General features: G+C 40.6%; 1 protein-coding gene across 5 annotated transcripts in view; it reads left to right on the top strand.

Moving 5' to 3' along the window:
* Nucleotides 1-1,462: 1,462 nt before the first annotated feature.
* The window catches only part of PIK3C3 (phosphatidylinositol 3-kinase catalytic subunit type 3), a 78,162-nt gene continuing 64,669 nt past the window's right edge, over nt 1,463-14,955 (top strand). For 4 of the 5 annotated variants that reach the window (XR_012627036.1, XM_074855782.1, XM_074855784.1 and 1 more), the window contains exons 1-6: nt 1,463-1,618; nt 3,465-3,653; nt 4,156-4,299; nt 6,503-6,632; nt 12,573-12,659; nt 14,745-14,840. Coding sequence is in view for 4 of the 5 variants with exons in the window: in XM_074855782.1 (XP_074711883.1) it covers nt 1,551-1,618; nt 3,465-3,653; nt 4,156-4,299; nt 6,503-6,632; nt 12,573-12,659; nt 14,745-14,840 (714 nt within the window). In the remaining variant the exon portion in view is untranslated. Of the gene's footprint in view, nt 1,619-3,464; nt 3,654-4,155; nt 4,300-6,502; nt 6,633-9,242; nt 9,283-12,572; nt 12,660-14,744; nt 14,841-14,955 lie in introns of those variants that run through there. The other variant, XM_074855785.1, reaches the window with a different exon arrangement.

Here is a 14,955-nt window from a genome sequence, read left to right on the forward strand (position 1 = left end):
TGGGTCATGTTCTTCTCTAATTTCCTAGTTGTTTTGGAGAAAAAGGAAGAAAAGACCTCCTGACCACGGCACCTGCGGGGAAAAAAAAAATAGTGTTGAGGTGAAACAGTCCTTCTTTCCTTAAAGAAGGGTTTTTCCCCTGCTTTGGCCTCTTTCCCCATTGCTGCTGACTTGCAAGAGAAGAGGACTAGCTGATGACATGTCCTTCCACATCCACCCGTTAACGGTTCTTGCTGTGAAAATGGAGGAGAATGTACGGGTTCCAAACGACAATTATCTTTTTTAATACAAGCAGCGCATGCTGGAAGAGAGCACCTCTGTCTTGATGCTTCCTCAAGACTAGCGCTGCTGTATGTACAGCAAGCTACACCAAAACAGCACTTTTTATACTTTTGTTTAGCAGCGCTGAGAAGTTCAGTGGCTGTGGTGGATTGTAAAACACAAAGGCCCTCTTTAGTCAGCCCCGGCTGCTCTGCCTACATAGACAGAGTAAGTGTAGGATAGTAATGACAAGTATATTTTTGTCACTTAAAAGCGCCTGCAATCCTTATTAACCCTCAAAACCCTAAGGATCGTTTAAAATTATACAATTATTTGCAATATGTAAGTTGTGGGTGATTTTCAGTTGTCTGTGCCAGATATAGAGTCATTCTCTACTTGTATTTTGCAATTTTGTTTTGTTAGGTGATGATCACTGATCACCTACTGCTGCTGACAGCTGAGACTTCAGGAAAAACATAACAAATGAGCAAAAAATACTCCCAAAGTGTGGTGAGACTCATGGTAAAATCATTATGATGAATTCACCGATCTACCTGTAATGTCGGCGCCCTGCACTGCATTTGCTGCATGCTGGGCCTCCTTCGGAGGTGTCGGTAACATAAAGGAAGAACCATTAAGTATAAAGTTACCCGGTGTGCGACTGCTCCTGGAGAAACATGAAGCATACAGGCTGTATGCCTCACAGAAACGGCACCTGCCTTCCAGAGCACAGAAGGGCTTTGGAGACAAGGAATTCGGTCGCAGCACAGAGAGTCACAGCCTGAGGAAAGAGATGCTGAGAAATCCAAGTGCTGCTGGGCCTCCTGCTGGAAAACAGAACAGAAGCAGAACCTGGAAGCCTTCAAGCACATCACTCTGGTCACAGCTACCGCGAGGCCCGGCTCTCTCTGGTCCTAGGTGGCACAGCCCGCCACCTCGCACCCTGCAGGCGCACCCTCCATCTTGCCGTGCCTCTCCCTGAAGCGGCCATCTTGCGTGCCGTACAGCCGGCGGCAGCCATAGCAGTGAGAGAGCCGTGGGCGCAGCCATCTTGAGGCCGCGAGGTCAGCTGACTTCGGCTGACGGCCATCTTGGTAAGGGGTCGCTACAGCGAGAGGCAGTGGCATCCCCGCTCCTTCCTCCCTTAAGCGAAATGGCGGCGGCGGCGCATGCTCAGAGGGCGGCGGCGCGGGGCCCAGGCGGCGGGGCGGGCGGCGCTCATGCCCGCGGGCTGTTGTGGTGGAGGGTTCGGGCGCCGCTGAGGCGGCGGGTGGGGACCGGTGGCAGCCATGGGCGAGACCGAGAAGCTTTATTATGTTTATAGCTGCGACCTGGACATCAACGTGCAGCTGAAGATGTGAGTGAGGGGGGCCGGGGCGTACAGCGTCCCCCTGCTCCGCCGCGGCCGGCCGGGGCTGTGTGGGAAGCGGCCCGGTCCCTGCCGCCTTGGGGGCGGCCGGACTGCCCGCCCGCTCCCCGGGGCTGCGCGGGGTCCCGAGGCCTGGCAGCCCCCGGGATCCGGCTGCGGCGCGGTGCTGGCTCTGTCTCCCCTTGCCAGCGCTGGGAGCTCCTGGATGCCGCCGCCGTGGCCGGTGTCCCGCCGGGCTCGCGGCCGGGCGGAGGCAGCGTGGCCACGTCCCTGCCCGCGTTCCCCGCCGCACCGAGAGGAGCCGGCGGGGGGGGGGGGGGGGGGGGGGGGGCGGGGGCCGGCCGAGGTGCTGCGGCGCAGCAGCAGCAGGGCCAGGGTTGTAAGCTTCGCTCTAAACGCGTTACAAACGTTCATGGCGTTGTGTCCCGCAGTGCAGGACGGTGCTGTAAGGCAAAAACTGGTTGTCAGTTCAGCGCTGGTGTCACAGCTCACCCCTCAGTGTTGGGGGACGGAGCTAAACTGCCAACACTTTTTACTAATTGCTTGAATGCTCCTTTGAAAGCAAGTTGCTCATGGTCGGGTTCATTGTTGTAGGCAGGTCAGGTGATGCAACAGGTAAGTATGTTCCTAACTGGGCATATGCAGGTGCTCTTGTGGAAGCTGGTATTACCATGCACTGATGCACTTCCTTGTTCATTTTTTAATTCCTTAATTTTTAAGTTTGGGATTTTTCAGCATCACACCAATGGGATGTTTACATTTGCGTAGGAGGGACGTGGCTGGCTCTAAAATGTAGTATACGGGCTGTTGCTACATTAAGGTATATTGCGTGTTTTTGGAAAACTAACTTAGGGAAACTTATTTGGAGGTTGTTTAACTTCTGAATGGAAGATGATATCTGAAGTCAGAGGCATGTGTCCTCTCTGCTAATTCATTCTGCCAAACAGAAATTCTGCCAAACTAGTTTTTTTTTAGTGCAGCAGAGTGTATGTCCTGTAACATGCTATGCTAGTTTCTTGCAAAAAGACTTGTTCATCTACTCAGAAGTGTTTTTGTGGTACTGATAGATTTTTGTTTTCTGGAAGATCTTTCGTGGTGTTCCATCACCACCACAATTCCTTTTTTGTTTTCACGTCTGCATCTGCGGTCAGATATTTAATACGTATCACTGTTTTCATCATGGTAGAGCTGAGGCCCGAGAAATTCCATCGAATTACTAACACTAGCATCCTGCAAATTGTTGCAGGACTTTAATCAAGTTTGGTTTGAACAGACTGCTTAGTTGAGGTTCCATTTGTTCTTGATTTGAGGGATAACTGGCATCCAAAGCCAGTTATATGTTTCACATTTCATACAGCTTACCAATAAGGGTGTTCTTATCATGTGTGGGTTTGTTGTTTTTCTTTTTTTTTCAGGTAGCATTTGGAGCATGTGTAATCTGATGGTTTGATCTTTTAATAATAGCAGTATACGTCATCTTACTGTTATCCTGCTTAGGATATCTCATTTGATGCTGTTAACTTCTACTACAACCTGTAGATCCTCTATCTCCATTGAAAAGATAAACCAGTAATTCTTCCTTTCCCTTCCCTTCACTTCTTCCCCCCCCACCCGCCAAATCATTAAAGCAATAAATTCTGTGTTTGTTCATCACTTCACGTCCTGGGTTCCTCTCCGATATTTGGATTTCACTACTGGCTAGTAATGCAAAGTGAGGGTAGCTTCAGTACTGGGTGATCTAAATATAAGCTATGGAAATAGAGTTTTTACTGTGGATAAAATAAATTTTGGTTTATTTTTTTCTCTTTCCCTTCCTCCTCCCATCCCCACCTAGAGGAAGTCTGGAAGGGAAAAGAGAACAGAAGAGTTACAAAGCTCTCTTAGAAGATCCAATGCTGAAGTTCTCAGGACTGTATCAAGAAACTTGCTCTGACTTGTATGTAACTTGTCAGGTGTTTGCAGAAGGGAAGCCTCTTGCTCTTCCTGTTAGAACTTCCTACAAGGCTTTTAGCACTAGGTGGAAGTAAGTGGCTGACTTTTATTTGATATTCCTCTTAGTTACTGGGGCATCAAGTTATGTAAATAAATTATGTTTTTTATTTGTGTCAAAAAGATTTGTGTTCTGTTGTCTTCTTCAAATAACTTATGTTTTTGCAAGTCTCTGTGTGGTTACTAAGTGTTGCCCTGGTAGTATGAAACAACTTTTTTGTGTAATGGGTAATGAAATTGTTACTTGTGTGTTTGAGCATGGCTCACTACTTAAATAACTTCTGGGGCCTTGACTAGCACACTTTTGTACTGTTTACTGGACAGATTGATCTTTGGTACTTAGTTGTCAAGCTAGAGTATTTTTCCTTTGTTATCTAGCCTTTTAATCATGCTCAAGTATTTGGTTAAAGCCCATAGGTAAACAGTCCATCTGCCCTTAGAAATTCATATTCTAAGGAGAATCTAGGTTGTATAAACTCATACAGAGTAACTTAAATTCTAAAGCTTTATGACTAATAGAAAGTGTTCCTCTGCAGCTGGAATGAATGGCTGAAACTGCCTGTGAAGTATCCAGACTTGCCTCGCAATGCACAGGTGGCTCTGACCATCTGGGATGTGTATGGACCCGGTAAAGCAGTTCCTGTGGGAGGAACAACGGTCTCGCTCTTCGGGAAATATGGGTATACTGCTTTTTCTTCTGTGGTACAGATTTGAAGCTCACTTGTGAATAGTAAGGTAGCAGTCGTTATAAGAGATTTTTTAATTTTTTTTTTTAAAATCAAGTTATCAGTTCCATGTTTGAGAAATCGGATACATAGATGATTTACTTTGTTTCTTCCTGAGTGTAACTTCATACATGCTACAGTGTTGTAAAAAAAAACTCTTCTCCTGTATAACACCAAAATTCAGACCTTTTATTTTAGCTCTGTAAGCTTGGATTTTAAAATAGCAAATGCTGAAATCACTTCATATTATACTTCTATAATGCATGGATGCCAGTACTGATTACTTAATTAATTGGCTTGCAAATGGGCTGCTAATGCAGTGTTATTTGTAAGGAATAAAGTGTAACTCAGTAAATCAGGAGTTTTCAAAATTAATAATCTGTGATTCAATAGTTTAATAAATTTGTGGATGATAGCACTAACATGGAAAGGATTACAAGCATGCTGGAAGGTGACAGTACATCAAAAGAATCCTGACTAAGTTCAAAGGCAACTGAAAAAAAAATAGGATGCAGTTTAAGGAAAAGTATGAGGCACTGGTACTTTTTGGAATTGATTCTAGTCAAATGCAGAATGGAGAGAGCTGCCCAGGAAAACAGAGAAAAATATTTGGGTTTTAGAATGAATCTTAAGTTTTGCGTGATTCAGCATCATGATGTTCTTGTGAAATGTGCAAACAACATTGAATATATGAACAGTCGTACAAGTATGTGCATCAGGGACAATGCTGTATCCTTTTTGTCTGACTCATCCATCTGGGGGTATGTTCAGTTCTATTTAACTGACTTTAAGCACGTTGCTGACTACTGGGAGCCTAAGGGAGTCCATATCATTGATTGACTAGCACATAGGTAGAGGAGGAGTAATGACTAGTGAGGCTGAAGAACAAACTAATAGGAACACTTTTCGACTATGTAGACAGCATTGGAAAATGGGGAGAAATAGCCTTTTTTTGTCTCAGTGGTGGATAAGAAGAAATAAGGCTAAACTGAAGAGCAGGAAGAGTTTAGGTTAGCATTAGAAAAGCAGTTGTAGTGATACTTGAATGCAGAAAACAGCTGTAGAGAGAGGTTGTATCTCCGTCACTGAAGATACTGCTTTGACAAAAAGACTGACATTGTCTTAGCGCAGAAGATAGAACTGAATCAGTTGGACTGTGCCCCAAAGACTGCTGGCAGTTTTTAAAGTATTGGAGCATAGTTCCTGGAAAAAGAATTTATAAAAGTAAATTTCATTTATTTTCAGCGTGTGGGGCCTAGGGGAAATAGATGAACAGCAAGCAGCAAATAATTTTGAAGTTTTGTATTTGCTTGTAAATGGAAACCCTTGTAGTAGTATTCCACAAAGTGATGGGTAAATTCAAGGTCAGATAGTCCTTCTAGTTGATATTTCTCATTTTTAATGGTTGACTTTTTAAAGTGTTCCTTCCAGTTGTATTTACCTGAAGTTGTTAAGAGGTAAGTGATCACCTCTTACTGGCAAAAGTAATGCACTTGATTTCTTGGGGGATCTTTTATAGATGGATCAGTATAAATACACAAGGGAAGCAGGATTTTAAAGAGAAAAGGTGTGGTCAGTTACTCTGCAAAGTTCTTTTCACTGCAGTTTCAATTAGCAATTCAATTTCAAACGTAGATGGAGAAAATGGTGTGTGGAGGGCTGTGGTGGTGTTTTTTTTATTTGGCAGCTCAGAAAGCTGCTTTTTATCAGTTGGCCTTCATATGAAACTTAGGTAGTTTTTTAGTTTAAATTTTTTTCAGACTGGCAGACCTAAAGTCAGTATTATAATTTGCAAGTCAAGAGGAATATTTTCTGATTCATTGCAAGTAATAAAACGAGGAAGGTCAAGATCTGTCCTCAGTTTGCATTTGTACCACCCCACTGACTTTGGGAATTACCCATTTTTCTTCCACTTGCCAAATAAGTTATCTCAGACTTACTCATTTTCTTCTAAACTCCGTGTGCCAATAAAAATGAAGGCTGTAGAGGGCACAAGGTGCAAGACACTTTTGCAGCAGTTAAATTATGCATGGCAGTCCATGTTTGTAGGTTTGGCAACAGAAGCGACTCCATTTTCTTGCAGCTGCTGCTATACTTTGATTCCTGACAGTTGTATTATTTTGAATTTACTGGAGCAATTCTGCATTTTTCCCTGCAGTATGTTTCGTCAAGGAATGCATGATTTGAAAGTCTGGCCCAACGTAGAAGCTGATGGCTCAGAGCCCACCAAAACTCCTGGGAGAACCAGCAGCACAGTCTCTGAAGATCAGATGAGCCGCTTGGCAAAGGTAACGGCAAGTGACCTTTTAGATGTACGTGAAAAGCTTGCACTTCCACTGCAGTGAAATGAAGACAGGCTTAATGAAGACAGATGTCTCATCTTGTTTTCTCAACTGAAAGATACCTTCCTTTGATTGTTTAGATATTTCACAGCATTTATACAGATGAGTAAACTAGATAATACTTGCTTCTGAAGCATTTTTTAGAAAGGGGACAATAAATACCTTTTTAATAGACATAGCATTCTGTTGTAACAATTAACATCCTAATTCTTTGTAAAGAATGAAAACGAGACCATACTTTGAATATGCTTGAAACCAAAATTCCATGAGGTTCAGTAAGAGCAGCTCCTAACAGTAACTTGTGAGGATAGTCCAGTTGTTTCTCAGTAGCTAGCCTTTATATTTAAGGCTGGCTGGTGTAGTGTTCAGATGTGTATGACATACCTCTACACTAGAAAGAATTTCAGTAGAACTGCAACAATTAACTGAAGTTTCATTCATTTAAGCTCATGGATATGTGTGTATATTAGTATTTTCTTCTCCCAGCTTGATGGCAGAGTGTGTTTTTGCCATCAAAAGTACTCCTGGAATTGATCAGTAAATGTTAGTTCTTGAACTGTTTTACTAGCTGATCTCCCTCATTCTTTAGGGAAGCTTACTCCAAGCTTGCCGAATGGCTCAATCCACTTACTCAGTGTACTTCTTAATTTTGGTCTTCTAGTTTTCATCCTCAGAATTGTGCAACTCCCAGTGAAAGACAGGTCTAGTGTTACAAATTTGTCCATTTTCTCATCTAGAGATTTATCACAGCAATAAACTAACTTTCATTTAGCGTCTTTATTAGTCTAGTTCACCTTGAATGTATAATGGAAAACTCATTAAAGTTTTCTGCCAGTGGTGGTGCCCCATTTCTTGATCATAGTAGAACAAATCCCCTCCAGCCTCAGGAGGCTTTGTAGACAGACACTAAATATCAAGGCTTGTTTATAGTTTGTCAGATAGTTACATGATGTAGGCATTGGGTCTCTGAGAAATGGTTTTACAGTGTAGGCCTTCCCTTTCATGTTAGTTTTATTACACAAACATGGCTATACCCTACCAGTGTTTTTTTTCCTCTTCCCTTCACTCCCTTATGCTTCCTAGCTCAAGAAATACAAATAATGTAGAGTATTTCAGTCTTGAAATACCTGACTCTGTTCTAGCCTGTTCTTTTGGCATATGGGAGATTAGGGCTCAAGGCTGCTTAGGAAGAAGAGGGAATTCTCCTTTCACATCACAATTGAGAGCTCTAGTTAATGGCTAATAATAAACTAATAACATCACTGTCCCCATCTTCTCTTCTGAAAGCTGTTTTGGGAGATTAATTTCTGAAAGATGAGAGTGTTTTAACTGATATTTTGTTGTGTTCGTTTATAAAAACAGTTTACCATCAGATGCTAGCAAAGTGACTAGGGTTTCTGGGTAGTGTGTCTGTGAGAGCTTGCATTTGCACAGCTGTTTACACAGCAGATGAGGTTCTTGTGATGTATTATTCCTAAATAGCCATTGTTTGAGCACAGTCAGCTTCAGTTTTTCTATGACTTACTCATCAGTTGCCGAATGCTTCCTGATGCTACTGTATGTGAAGGTACATTTAAATATAGGTAAGAGGAGTAGGACTAATTAAATACAAGATGAGTTTGTGTGGACTTTGTTAGTCTTGGTTTGGTTTGGGTTTTTTCTGTTTGTTGGACAGACTTAATATTTATAAGTGTCATGCTATTGATCGATGTCTGATACCAGAGGCCAAATTTGTCCTCCAGACAATAAGTAACTTCTGATAAGAGCTTGCTGAAGGACCTTTTCTCCGTCTAAAAAATAACTTTTTCTTTTCTTGATGTGCTTCTGAGTGCATGTGTGTGTATTTGTGTGGTATTTATTATTATGGGGAATTTGTATGAAGTCAGTGACTGGCTGCTGGAGGAGTTGCATCCTTTTACCTTAAATAGTTGATACTATGGCAAGTCTCTGATTCTGTGTTGAGGTGTCATATGGTGGCGCTCTGACAAAACATGTGAAAGTTGCTTGTAAAATTGCTACTGATGAAAAAGCCGTGGCTTTGCGTCCTGGGGGTCATTGTGAATGCAGATTTTTTCCTGTACTAAGGAATGTTAATGGTAGGAGTGTGGAATACCTTAGTGCACTCAAATATTAATGACATTAAGATGTTTCTCCCATGAGTGATGTGTTAATTCATTGTACTTGAACAAAAAGTACTATTAAGTTCTCTCTGATCCATTAATTTCCCTCGCACCTTGTGCTGGCTGAATGAAATTAGATAATAACAATGGTGAGATAGTATCAAAAGGGATGCCTCTTATTTAAGTAGCAGATGATGAATGCTTCTTTCCCTGAAGGGAATGCACTAGCCTCTCTCTTATTTTAAGCTTTGAAAGTTAATCCGAGAACAGTTCTTCATGTGTATGTATATGCCTACAGTTCTTCTGGGTCTTGTGTGCAGGCCTAACTAGTGGCTGTATTATGACTTCTTTTCCTCTATAAGGGGGGTTTACAGGTTTAAGAGATTAATAATTTTCCTCTGAAACATACAGAATGAATTTTTTCTTTATTCTGTAGTGCACTGAACAAGAAAATGAACTAAGAATTTGTGATCAAGGTATTTAAATAACCTTTTTTTGCTAAGACTGAGAAGTGCTATCCTGAATCTGTGTGTTAGTGCTGGATATGAATACGTGGTATTCTGAAATAAGAGGAAGATATTAGAATAATAGAAATAAGAGGGCTACCTTGAGTAAGAAAAAAATATATTTTTGTTAGATAAAAAAAATAGGGAGTAGTTTAGAAGTGGCTAAAATGTAAGGGATTTCTTCATTGCTGAGAATGAGACCTTTTCTGTGAACTAGGTAGGACGTGTTTGAATGCATTGAGTGATGATGTCCAGCATGCCTGAAACAGCATTTTGGGTTGTAACTGGTCTGCATGCAGCTGGTTCTCTACCTTTGAAATATAGTATAAAGCCACATATGAGGCCAAGGCGAAGTCTTGCATTATCCTTTCAGTATAGTCCAGGCACATTCTGACTCTCTAATATTGCTGAGATAGAATTTGATGAACTGGCTGCAGAATATAAGATAGCAAAAAAATTATTACTATATTGTACTTCTGTTTACAATCCTGCTGATAAATTGAAATAACCCAGACTGTGTTTCTGTGCTTTGGTTAAATTCAGCATCCTGAAATGTTATTAAGAATTATACTTTGCTCCCCGCTGCTCCTCCCTGCCCTCACCCGCCCTTCCTTTTCCTTTTGTGCTGTTAAGCTTCTGCAGTTTATTGAAGGCAATCTGAAGATTAGCTGTCCCAGAATTTACTGGATATAAAACAAATTTTTAAGAAGCCCCTACTACATACTGAACGGAGTTAATTAATTCTTAGAAGTTGCAGTGGTCTTCGAAAATTTGCATCAAATCTTACTACTTCTGTGAAGCTATACTGTGGTCTAGATCTTAAAGAAATGTTAGGTGATTTAGCTGCTTCAAGCAAACAATCTCATAGATGTTATGGCATTATGTTTTTATGTTTCATGGAATGAGTTCAGAACAAAGGGCATCAGATGCTTATGGCTAATTCACTATTTAGTGCTTCTTGAAATGTTTAGTTCCTAGCCAATCTGGAAATAAGTTAAAAAAAAAAAAAAAGGCAGGATTTTCCTCCTAACTGAATAGGATTTTTTTAACTGCCTTTTAAATTGTGACTGCTTTTGTGTAGTCCTTTACTTTGGTAGAGCCAATTACTATAGTTGAGGATTAATATTCAGTGGAAAATTTTAAACTTCATCTCTCATAGACTTAGTAGGAACCAAGAATCAAAAAAGCTGAATTAGATAACATATTTGTGAAACGAGCAAGTATTGGCATTCATAGCTAAATACCATGCTTGCTTTCATAAGTAATCTGCCTTAAAATGTAATTCAGGTCTTGAGAGGGCGCAGAGGCCGTGGTGTGGGCTGTAGTGTATTTCAACTCTTTCTAACATAAAGTGATTGCAAGAAAACTAAATTGGGAGTTTTGTTTCCTGCTTAGTGGTAAGAACCAGAATCCAAAAATGTTGCCAGACCCTAACACCAAATTAAACTCTGTGGAGGTGAGTAAGAGATAAAAAAAACCCAACGAACTTGTCTTAAAAAGCAAGAAGTCACTTTGTGAAAAATCAACAAGCAAGATGGTCTGTTGTTGTTGGGTATGAAGGGGCAGTTGATCAAGGTGTTAAAACGGAAGGATAAATATTTAGGTGATCTTTGATGGATAAGTGCCACTGGTAGAAGAACACCTGCAGGGAGACTGTAGAACACTGAAATTTCATTAATGGTTTTAATGGCTATTACGGTCTTGCTGTTATGTCAGCATTGCTACCTTTTAAAACCTTCCAACGAATCACATAATTTCTGAGTTCTTGTGAACTTGTCATGTATGTACTGTCCAGATTTGTCAAGATCTGGATCTGGACATGAAGTTGATGCTGTTTTCAGAGCACATTGTGATGGGGTTTATATTTAGCCCAGGTTATTCTTGGTAGACAGAAACTGCAATAGGATGTCTGTGCTGTAATACTTGTACTGCCAAGACATCAGTTTACTGGGGGTTTGAGTGAAAATAATGGAATGGTACGTCTGGTGCAAACTCTTAACTATTTTTCCTCACAGTGATATTTTTTTTTGGCACTTACAGTAGTGAGCTGCTGAAAGTCTAGTGCCGGTATCTGACAAAATGTGCAACCTAGACAACTCCCAGCATATAGGAAATCCTGAGTCTTCTGTGTCTCTTCTTGTAGTAACCTGATCTCCAGTTCTATATGGAGGAAGTAGACTTGTGTATCCTGTGTTCTCCTACATACAGGATATGCCATTCCTGTGCTGTCCCAGTACTCCATGTGTATTGCCTGTCCCTTAGCTGTCAGCTAGGCAGAAAGTGGCAGTTGGTGTGATTGTATGGCCTATTCAAATTTAAATGCTTATGGGTGGGCTGGTTGCCCACAGAACAAAGTTGCTGAAGTAGTAGTTGTAACCTTTCCCTTAACAGGAGTTATTCCGAAGGTCTCTTCACTAGCTGTTTTCTAGACGGATAATGACATGAAAGAACTTGATGTCTTCTAGTCGCTTTGTGTCTCTTCTTGCATACTGGAAGAATTACTAATGCTTTGAGCAACACTTACAATTTCTTAGGAGCTGAAAAGATGATCCTTGTTCATATTTGTGTGGTCTTCTGCTGAATTTTTCATAAACTATTGCGTGTCAGTGCATCTGAAACTACAGGTATTATGGCTCGTATCTTACTTCTCTTCTACTCTTCTGCTGTTAGGTAGTCGTTTAAGCAACTCAACTTCCATGGTATTTTTACAGCAGTATGTAGATGTAGGAGTAAAACTTGAACTACTTTTCAGGTGACTAAAAAGAAATGGAGAACAAGCTCTCTATGACTTGCTGTAAGTCTTCAGCTGGCCTTTTGCGATATGTAAGTCCCAGTCTGAAAACTTGTTTAGGTAAGGCTAACAAGGGCAGAATTATTCAATTTGGGTAGTTTTTTAAATACCTTCTTTTTGTTTGGCTTGGTAAGTTTTACTATATGAAGGTTAGTAACACAAAAAATGAAGTATCTTTGTTAGACCTTGCTTAAAAAATAAGTTCCTGTTTCTAATGTGTTAAAAATGCAGAGGTGGTGTGCTTGGAATGTGGTTTTGGTCTTTGTCATGATTGGTGTTTTAAATAGTAGAATTATTTTTATGGCATGGCTTAGCTGTTTACAAGGATCTGCTGTGTGTACTATACGAACGTTTTGTTCAGTTTATTTTTCCCCTGATTTCATGTTAGTGTCTCTGTTAAATTATAACTTTGATATTCTTTTCCTTGGTATGAGCAATTTAAATGTAGTAATTGTGTTTTTTCATGCAGCTCACCAAGTCTCATCGGCAAGGTCACATGGTGAAAGTGGACTGGCTGGACAGACTGACCTTTAGAGAAATAGAAATGATCAATGAGGTAGGTCATTCTACATCAGATCTGTTTTTTTTTTTTTATCTTGTTAATATGGAACCTTTGCTTGCTTAGGAGGCTAACTCTAAGCACTTGTCCTATTTTTCTTCAACTGCTAGTGTATATGATAAAAGGAAAAATAATTCTTTAAGCATCCAAAGTGGATTTTACTTTGGCAATAATGAGGATCATAGAATCAGATTGGATTGGAAGGGACCTTTAAAGGTCATCTAGTTCCAATCCCCTGCCATGGGCAGGGACACCTTCCACTAGACCAGGTTGCTCACAGCCCCGTCCAACCTGGCCTTGAACACTGCCAGGGAGGGGGCAGCCACAGCTTCTTTGGGCAACCTGTCTCAGGGCTTCACCACCCTCACAGTGAAGAATTTTTTCCTTACACTTAGTGTAAATCTACCCTCTTTTAGTTTAAAACCATTACCTCATTTCCTGTTACAACAGGCCCTACTAGAAATTCCCTCCCCATCTTTCTTATAAGTCCCCTTTCAGTCCTGGGAGGCCGCTCTAAGGTCTTCCTGGAGCCTTCTCTTCTCCAGCTGAACACCCCCAACTCTCTCAGCCTGTCGTCACAGGGGAGGAGCTCCAGCCCCCCAAGCATCTTTGTGGCCCCAGAGCTGGACACAGCACTGCGGGTGGGATCTCATGAGAGTGGAACGGAGGGGGACAATCCTGTCCCTCAGCCTGCTGGCCACACTTCTCTTGGTGCAGCCCAGGATACAGTTGGCTTTATGGGCTGTGAGTGCACATTGCTGGCTCATGTCCAGCTCTTCATCCACCAGAATAGGTAGCTCTCTTGTAAAGTTTTCAGCTTCAAGTGAACTTGATCACAAAAGACAGAATTTATTAATAATTTGGAATGATTTGTAACAAATGCTGTTATGTATGACTAATTTAACTCTAGGATTTAGACTGAGATGGGATGCTTTTTGGACATGCAGGCTGTTCCTTGGTTTTAGACCTGTTGAGCTTTATGGGTTTTGATTTTCGGTGCTGAGGAAAAACACTTGTAAGATTTGAATAAATATTTAAAAAAAAAAAAAAAAGTGGTAGTTAAATACCTGAATGAGGTGAGCATTGAGCTCAGTGAGCAAAATCACCCCCAAACTGTTAAAAGATTATATTCATCTTGCACAACAGAACTCCATTGTTTTCTTCTTTGTGCTCTGGGTTTTTTGTCGTCATGTTTATAATTAGACCTCTGGGAATCAGATTAATTTTGAACTTAAATCTGTGGTTTTTTATAAACCCTTATGAATATTTTTTTTTAACTCGGCCTATCCCTTTTGATTTTTTCCTCTTCCCTTTCTGTAAAAGTACAGAAAACTAAAAATTACTGATTTCTAGAGCTGTGCCTTAAATGCAGTACCCCTTTGCCTGTTCTGGAAAGTCAATCCACTGTTAATGCATGAAATGAACTTGAATTGCTTGTTATTAAAGGGAATGCTTATTTTTTTTTGCATTAAATATATCTTTCTGGTGGTGGTTATGTATAACTTCTTTCTTGTTTCCCACCTAGACCCTAAAATTCTAAGCACTTTTTTTAGGTAACGCATTTCAAAAACACGTACATGAGCAAATCTGCCTCTGAAAGTGAATGCGTATCTAATCTTGTAGCCCAAGTTTAATTTGTCTCTTTCATGCTGTTACCTAAAAATGTTTTTTTTGTCATGTCTTCTGTTTTTTGACTTGTGTCAAAATGGTCAAAATGTGTGTAATGATTTAAAAAAAAAAAAGGCAAATGCAAAAAACCCAATTGTTATCTAGTTGTTCTTCATTGCCTTTTTTCAGACCTTTAGTCCACAGTTGCAAGTCTCTGATTAAAACAATGTGATTTTATCTGTTACATGTGGATGTTTATCATGACGTGGGATGTGAGGAAGAAAGAATGTCAGGAAGAAGGTGATATGGTCTCAAATAGTGCTATGAAATGATTAACTGAATAATTGCTACAAGAATAGATAATCTAATTAATCAGTTATAGCACAAAAGAAGTAGGGTAATTGGTCTACTGAGAATGCTGAAGATTGATGCACTTTAATATATGATACACATCTGTGGTGGTTCTCTTCTCAGAGGGAAAAACGAAGTTCTAATTTTATGTACCTGATGATTGAATTCCGTTGCGTCAAGTGTGATGATAAAGAATATGGAATAGTTTACTACGAAAAGGTATGTGCCTTGCAGGCTTTATGGTCTTCTTTAAAAAGCAACATATGCACCTAAAATGGATGGGTTTTTCTACTGAGGTGAAATACTCTGCTGCAGGATAGTGGCAGACAGCTGT

This window comes from Strix uralensis, chromosome Z (genome assembly GCF_047716275.1).
Source record: "Strix uralensis isolate ZFMK-TIS-50842 chromosome Z, bStrUra1, whole genome shotgun sequence".
NCBI lineage: Eukaryota > Metazoa > Chordata > Aves > Strigiformes > Strigidae > Strix > Strix uralensis.